The sequence below is a fragment of the Brassica oleracea genome, chromosome C1, assembly GCF_000695525.1.
Source record: "Brassica oleracea var. oleracea cultivar TO1000 chromosome C1, BOL, whole genome shotgun sequence".
Lineage (NCBI taxonomy): Eukaryota > Viridiplantae > Streptophyta > Magnoliopsida > Brassicales > Brassicaceae > Brassica > Brassica oleracea.
Window position 1 is genome coordinate 16,246,230 of NC_027748.1, and position 8,489 is coordinate 16,254,718.

At 28.9% G+C, this 8,489-nt stretch overlaps 1 protein-coding gene and 1 long non-coding RNA gene across 2 annotated transcripts; one reads left to right on the top strand and one right to left on the bottom strand.

Annotated features, from left to right (window-relative positions):
* Positions 1 to 339: 339 nt before the first annotated feature.
* LOC106297308 (late embryogenesis abundant protein Lea5) lies at positions 340 to 1,512 on the bottom strand. Its single transcript, XM_013733578.1, has 2 exons — positions 1,031 to 1,512; positions 340 to 668 (listed from the first exon to the last, which is right to left on the bottom strand). The coding sequence occupies exons 1-2, from the start codon at positions 1,114 to 1,116 to the stop codon at positions 455 to 457; spliced, it is 300 nt and encodes a 99-aa protein (XP_013589032.1). The 5' UTR covers positions 1,117 to 1,512; the 3' UTR covers positions 340 to 454.
* A 1,420-nt stretch (positions 1,513 to 2,932) lies between these two features.
* LOC106295723 lies at positions 2,933 to 3,836 on the top strand. Its single transcript, XR_001261042.1, has 2 exons — positions 2,933 to 3,286; positions 3,425 to 3,836. It is a non-coding gene; the product is annotated as an uncharacterized LOC106295723 (long non-coding RNA).
* Positions 3,837 to 8,489: the final 4,653 nt, after the last annotated feature.

Consider the following 8,489-nt stretch of genomic DNA (forward strand, 5'->3'; position numbering starts at 1 on the left):
AAGGATTGGCCTGTTCGCCCATTAAAGCGGTACGTGAGCTAGGTTCAGTTTGCCTAGAAGCAGCCACCCTTGAAAGAGTGCGTAATAGCACACTGATCGAGCAAGTGCATAATGGCCACTAGAACGTCCGTGTATTTTATCATCAATCTGATGAATTAATTTCAAGATATTGGTTTGGAGGCTGGAATTGACCTACCTTTTGGTTCTACCAAAACAAAACCCAGTTAGAATATCGCTTTCATACGGCGAGAGTCATTTGTTCAAATCTAATAGTAGTAAAACCGGCCAAAACCCCTGCTTTTTCCATCCGTCTCCAATTTAATGCAACGTAGGATATAAGTATCTTTATTTTACTTTAATCAAGATAGATCTTTAAGACAAAAACATAACAAGAAAACGGGAATCATAATAATCCCCTACAACATAGTCTAGTGGAACCAACGAATTGAATTTCTCATAAAGGCTTGGCTTTGTTTTTCAAAAGCATCTCACGGAGCTCCGCTGGATCAATCTCATCCGCACGGTTAAATGGTCTGTAGTATCCCGTGACTGGATCCGGGGCCCACGCAGACTCTGCCTCTTGATTTGCTCTTTGTTCCAACTTTCCCACCGTAACTCTTGTGGAACCTCCCTTACCAAATCCTGGTACTGTCGCAACGTAACTCCTCCTGAATCCGACAAGAATACGACAACAATTTATAAAATTATTTTCACGACTTTTACAGTTTTTTTAGATTTGAAATTGACTTTTACATTTTGCCAAAGATAGAAGAGCTAGATGATATAATGAAAAGGTGAAAAACGTAATAAAGTGATCTATATCATGCATTTTTTATAGTAAAAACTAGATCTGAGTGATCATATGATATATCAAATCTGTAGCCGTACAGATTAAACATAATCAGTATTTATAATTAAATTAAAATTTACATTTCGTTTTTCTCATTACAGAATTTAACCTTTTTCAGTCGGAATATAAGAGAGTGCATGATCTAAGTAAATAAAAACGGATCACTTTAAATAAAAGTACCTCAAGACAATGGAACCAGAAAAGTTGTGGGATACGGCGGAGTAAAGAGATTTAACCCCAGCGGAGAGTGAACGAGCAGCTGCCATTGTGTTATTTTAGATAGTGCAGTACTTATAAAATATGTGTTATACTGACCCAGCTTAGCTTTTAGCTACCGCAAAAGAGTTGTGTTTCTTCCAAAGGTATGTAAAATACCCCAAGAAGATAAACAATCTTTTGGCAATAGCCGTCGGTGCTAAGCCGCCGTCAGATTCTCCGGTGATGTTTTTGGTGGGAGTCTTTAGGGTTTCTGGTTGGACGCGGTTATATACACCACGGGAGGGAGATGGTTTTGGGCTCATGGGTTTTTCTGTGGGTTCACGACCACGAGAGTAAACTGAGCATAGAGTATTTTGTGGTAACACTGTCGTAGATATTTTATCTACAGACTACGGTCATGTTCACTTGAAAGAAGAAAGAAACGATACGTCCGGGGGAATAAACAAGAAATTTCGAATGAAAAGATCTGAATAAGGTCGGTGAGATCTGATGATGATCTCTACTATAAACGTGTCCCTTATGTATCATAACAGACAAAAACAGGTGTCGTCGTGCTACAGATGATAATAGACTACTTTCCGTTGAAAATTGTGATTTTATCGGGTCTGATCAATGCAGAGATCTTGAATCGCACTCAACTCCTTCATATTATATTTTTCAATCAGTGATATTTTACTTTACTTTTACTTTTTTATAAGATCAGTTTTTCTTTTTAATCGTGGAAACTCTAAAAGCATTCTAGCCACAAAAATTAATTCCGCAACTAGATTTCAATCCGCGCGGATGCGCGGATTTTTGTTTTCATTATTTTTATATAAATATTTTGTTTTCAATTTTAAATTAGTATATATTATAATATATATGTGTCTATCAATTTTTAAAACATAATAAGTTTACGGTATATATTTTTCATTGAATAGATTGTTTCAAACTTTTAGATGTATTTGTATCTTCTTCTATATATATATATTTTTCAGATTGTTATTTCATTGTTAAAATTGTAATTATATATATAAAGATTAGTAAAATATTGTTTTATTGTCATATTCAAAGATATTGTAACATTTCACAAATTTATAAAGTTTTTAAAAAATTAAAATTTTTGCTTCATAGATTTATATTATCGAGTAAATAATTAAACATTTAATTTTTGTTTAATTTTTAAAATAAACTATATAGTTTAAAATTTGTTTTCATTGGTTTAAGGTAGTAAAGATTAATCATTGTTAGATAATATAATTTTTGTTATTTAAAAAAAATCTTTATAATTTTAAAAGTTAACATCGACAAATATTTAACATATGGAGGTATAGTATTACAACATTAAATTATATCTATCTAATTTGTACTATCTATAAATCTAATGAATCATCTATTGTTTAAATCTAATTATTGATAGCCCAGTAAAATTTCTGGTAGACCCAAAATTTAAATGATAAGATTAGAGATTAAATGTAATATGACTTTTTAGAAATAGGTCCATTAAATCTATTTTTTAAAAATATCACACATAAATTAAGGTTGTGACTTCTGTTTTAATATATAAGATATTTTACATCCGTACACATAACTCATGATCTATCAAAGTTTATCAAAGCAATATTCCAGAAAAGAAAAAAAAAAGAAAAAAAAGTTTCAATTACACGATTTTTTGTCTAATATAATGAAAACCATTCAATGTATGAAAATGTACCAATAACTACACCAAGATTATGTTAATGCATACCATATATATACCATATGTTGACAACATCGTAATCAGATTTAATCGATATAGCATAAATTAATGGGGTTAATCCGTAATTAAAATAAACTTAATTTAAACCAAACAACCCGACCCAACCTAATTAACCCAACCCGCACACAGAAACCTCGTCTTAACCCGAAAAAACAGACACGAAATCGTTAGGATTTGTAAAGCAAAATCGATTTGGGGGTTTCTAACACACAGAGAGAGGGACAGAGACAGAGAGATCAAGTGAAAGAGATTGAGAGAAATTACAAATCGAGCACCTAAGAGATCAAGTGAAAGGGATTGAGAGAAATTACAAATCGAGCACCTAATTTCGTTTTCATTCTTTAAAATAGATGTGGGGAGTGGGAAAAATGTAAAATCGGGTTTTAAGAAGCGTCATTGGAGTAATTCGTTTGCGATAGTGTGGCTTCTGGAGATTCAGTTAGAGGAAGAGGGTGAAGCGTTCTGGGAATCACAATGAGGTAAAAATTCTTTGGTTTTGTACTTTCGAAAAATCATGCACATAAGTTGTTCGACATAATGCATGCGAACTGTTTTGGTTTGTTTATGATCTAGTGATATCTTTATAATCAATTTTTGTGTGATCTATTTGATGACAGTGATCCAGTGTCAGTGATCAATTTCTTTCATTCGGGTGTATTCACATTTGAAGATGGAAAGTTGAATTTTGTGAATGGTCTTTTGGAGCAGTTTGTAGTTGATGGTATAGTAATCTTTGAAGACGTAACGAAGGAGATGATTTAGAAAGGTATTATGGAGAAAATGTGGTACAAGTTACCATATGAAGACATCTTGGACAAGAAACCTTTGTTTGATAATGTAGAGGAAAACAAAAGGAAAACGAATGCTATAATACCTGACTTGACTTCTCTCGGCTGTCTTTTTTTTGTTTTTAGGTGTCTTCTTTGGTCTTCGGATATGACCTTTTAGTGTTCGAAAATGTCTCTTATTGTGAATGTTATGATATTGCTCTTGTTATGTATGACAAGTCGCCTATTTTAGATGTTAAAACAATGACTTCAAACTCTATTTTGAATGAAAATTCAGTTGATGTTCAAAGCATTACAAAGAAGTTCAAACCGTTACAAAGATTTATAAGGACAATAAGATTTCTTAAGCATTACAATAAGTACTTTAGAGCTTAAGAAAGCTGTTAATGATGTCTTCTTCTGCCTCTTCTTTTTTTCACCAAATTACTTCTAAGCTCTGAAATTGTCTTTTTTCAATTGTGCAATGGTTTTGTTCTTCTCGCGAATTTTGTTTCTAGCTTCAATCAAAGCTTTTTTTTGCCATCCAAAAGTCTTTTCCTCATCAAACCATTGAAAAATTTTGCATTCACCTCCACGCTAACACAAAGGAAACATTAAGAACTTACAAACGAAGACTCCAAGTCAACATATACAGAAAACACATGTGTTGTACCTTGATTCGTTCACATCCATAGAACCTTCGACCCGGATTTTTGCATGTCCTGAGATATTTTCGCCAGTAACCCACAAAACAAAGCACATTGCCTTCACTTGCCTTGCCCCTTCGCTTATTGTTGGATCCTCCACCCAATTCTATATCTCTCACTCTATCACTCTTTGTTTCCTTTTTATTTCTTTGTTATGAACCATAATTTTCGATTTGATGAATGCAGGTGACTTAAGTTGACCACGGGTCGGGTTCAGAAGCTGGTCCGGTCGGGTTTTGTTAATTGGGGTTTAATTTTGATATATTAAGGATTGACTCCATTAATTTTAACTAAAATCGATTAAATCCGATTATGATGTTGCCACCATATAATTATTTACTTCGTATATGTGGCAGGTATTAACATAAACTTGGTGTAGTTATTGACACATTTTCATACATTGGATGGTTTCCACCATATTTTAGTAAACATCGTGTAGCTGAGAAACATTTTTCCAAAACAAAATTGAGATATCAATCAATGACGCAATGGATAAATATAAAATCTATAGTTAACTATCATATTCCACTAGTTTTTTGGTCTATCACATCCCTTGTAACCTTATTTCCTTACCCTAGACTGATTCTACGTATATAATAGGTTTATAAAATATAACTAGATTTTGACTCGCGCTCAGAAAACGCAGATATATTTTTGAAATTAAATAAATTCTTCTTATATAATTTCTATATAAGATAATGTATAGGTCAGTTACATTTACCCGGGTGCATTGAACAGTGCCAAATTGAAAAAAAAAACTAAAATTAAGATGAATTTCATAAATAACCGAGCATATCATATATCTTTGAAACCGAAAATTAGAAACCGAACTAAGAAGAGTACTTAAATTTTTAAATAACCAAATATCCTAAAAATATTATTTATAAACCAAATTATGCAAAAAAAATTAATGACTCGAATATTTTTTATTCAACTGATTAATAGTTAATTATATATCCTGTATCTTTTTTCCAAACAACCTAAAATACCCGATTTAAAGTGGAAGATATTTTTCATTTGTAAAAATTTAATTAAAAGTATCATATTTATTGTTAGAATTTGTAAAGTAAATAAACATGTTCTATTTAAACCATTTTTTTTACTAATTCCATTTAAATCTCCAACCCGTTTAGACCCATTTGATTTTTTATGATAAGATTAATCATTTAGTTCATATGTAAGAATGTAAGATCGAATCTTAATAATTGATTGCATGTAATTAATTAAATTAGTGTTTCATAGTTGTATAGTTGACGTTAAGGCTCTTAGTTTCCAATTCACGTAAAACTGAAAAAATTGTTATACACGAGAAGATTCTCCATTACAACATATATTAAACATAACTAAACTATTAAATATATTATACTAATAATGGAACTATATGCGGTGATGATCACGTCTTGTGTAAACATGTTTGAATAATCTATCATATATTGATAGGATTTATTTTTAGGCTAATTATTCCCTATGCATTAATAGAGAAACATTTAAAAAATTATAACATGTAATTTATATTAATTAAAAAAGTGCATTGCTGACTTGTCACGTAATTGGAATGCTAATTTTGCTTACGTGGCGCATTGAGAATCAATTGAGAATTTTGTTAGTCTAAAATTAAATTGCTAGGGAATGTTATATTATATAGTATGTCCATTATGGACCATTCATTTATCAAATTGAAATTATTATACATTATTTCCTTAAATAAAACCTACAGAATTACCTAATGTGATTAAGATATATATGACAATTAATAATTTTAAATAATAAAGATTTGCTAACAATCTGTATTTTTTCTATTATTTTTGTTTAACTATTTATTATTAAAATAAATTACACAATTACATTAAAAATAAAAATTTAGATTTTTTGTATATGCTGTATTTTGAATTTTTCAAAACGAGTATAAATTACTAAAATTGTTAAAAGTCTCATATAAACTTTTGTGATCAAAGTTTAAATTTTTTTCTATAATAAGACACAATGATTATAAAATCATATGAATAAATAATTTTATTTTAATAGGTGTGTATGTAAAAAAATATATATATATTTCATATCGTTTAAATTAAACTATACATCAAATGAAAATACATACTTATATTTTGATATCTGCGTTGAACCTATATTGAAAAGTTAATATTTTAATTTTGAAATCTTCACTATTTTTTTTAAATGGTTATAAATTATTAAAACAACTAAACATTCTACATTAAAAAAAATCATTGGTGTAAGATTTTTTTGCACAAATATGCAAAGAATCATAAAATCATATGAGTTGAGACCTCATTTAATAAATATTCATATTAAAAATATACTGTATATCTATGTTAATATTATTTAAATTTTATTATATAACATATCCGATAGATAAGATGGATTGTTTTGATTTATTTACCCTAAAATGATTGTGAATAAACATGAGCGGTCGTTTGATTTATATGTGCACGCCAATTTATTACATAATAGTAAGTGATTCCTTAGTTATTTTATATATAATTATTATTTTATTATTTCATAATATGCAGAAAAACATAAAATAAGTAATAAATATATAATATTTATTTCGCACAAGGCGCGGATCTTAACCTAAGTATGTATCTCTTTAATAATTAAATTTTAAACATTTTCTAAATCTCAGGCCAAAACAAAATAATAAAATGAAAATAAACTCAAAAATCAATATTTGAAAAAAAAAACGACACAAAAATGAGAAAAAAATTGAACATAGATATGATTGGCACGTGAATGTAAACTTCTCATAACCATAATTGACTTTTAAATTGCTAAATCATGATATAAAACTAAGCTGACATAGTTTCATTGTAACCAAATAGTAGACCTGAGATTCTTCGGCCTAAATGTTAGGTTCTTATGCGATAAGTGATTTTTTGACCTAAAATATTTTTAAAAATGAAATCAGCTCATCAGTAAACAAATTATGTAATTAACAAAAAAAAATTTAAAAATTGTTTAAGGACCAAAAATATTAATTCAATCAAGAATATAAATTTTATGTTTCCATACGATATTTTTAAAATAATTTTCATATAAATTCACCACGCGCCAAGCGCAGGTCTTATCATAGTATAATAGACTATGAGAGAATAATAAATGAGTTCATTTAAATTAGAGAAAATTATGTAAAGTAGTTATATAGTTAGAGAAATATAAGGTAAGACCAAAAAAATAGTTAAATCTAATGAAATGGTCTAACAGCTTTGCTTAAATATATTTTTTTAAGAATCCTTCCCTTTTGATAGTATAGATCATGTTTAATAATAAATATTAATCGATTCCCTTCATTTACTCTTACCATAAATTAGAAATATGTACTTTTTTAAGTTTATAGACATTTGATTCTTAGGCTCCGAATGGATTTTTGTTATTGTTAACTGCGGAGCGGGGCGGGAAGCTGGTTACCATTGGAAGCCTTGATTGTTCAACCATCCAAACCACGATACATGATATGTTCAACCACCACAAAACATGCATTTCAAGAATTGTCTATTCATCAATTTATTTTAAAGAATGATCAAAATAAATTGTTCCAAGTGTAACATAAGACTAAAATAGTTGCAAAGACTCAGTTGGCCACATTTGTTTTGGTCGTGGTGCAATGTGTTGAGGTTGTTGTCTATAGTAGTACAAGCATGTTACATGTGTCGTCGTCAGTATCGGTCCAAACGTTGAGAACTTTTCTTACCCTAAACCAAAATAGATAAAATTATATCATTAGACTATATACAATAGATTCAACACACAACACTCTCCACATCATCTTATCTTTTTTCCACATCAGTTTCTCTCTCTTACACTTGATAATTCAATACTCACTCATTTTCTATACTCTACAATGGTTTGTTTAATAAAATTCGACATTCTACTTTACCATTTTTATTTTCCATATTTTTGTTTTGTTTTACATCTTTTATTTTGTAATTACATATTAATAATAATTATTAGTTTAAATTAAATTACAATATTTAAAAGCTATATAAATGATTAATTAATTTATGTTTAATTTTACGATTTCAATAAAAATATCAATTATTAAATATAAAAAATATAAAGAGCTATTAATAAAAAAATAGAATTCCAAAAACTTAAAATTAAATACAATACATTAATAAGCATACAACACAAATAATAAAACACACATAGCATAATTAGTACAATAAACTTAACTCACAAACTTAGAAATATTT

Bases quoted from the DNA above. Each gene is read 5' to 3' on its own strand.
- LOC106297308 (XM_013733578.1), bottom strand. From the start codon at position 1,116: ATGGCAGCTGCTCGTTCACTCTCCGCTGGGGTTAAATCTCTTTACTCC. The intron at 669-1,030 runs GTACTTTTATTT...TGTCGGATTCAG, and splicing joins TCTGGTTCCATTGTCTTGAG to GAGGAGTTACGTTGCGACAG.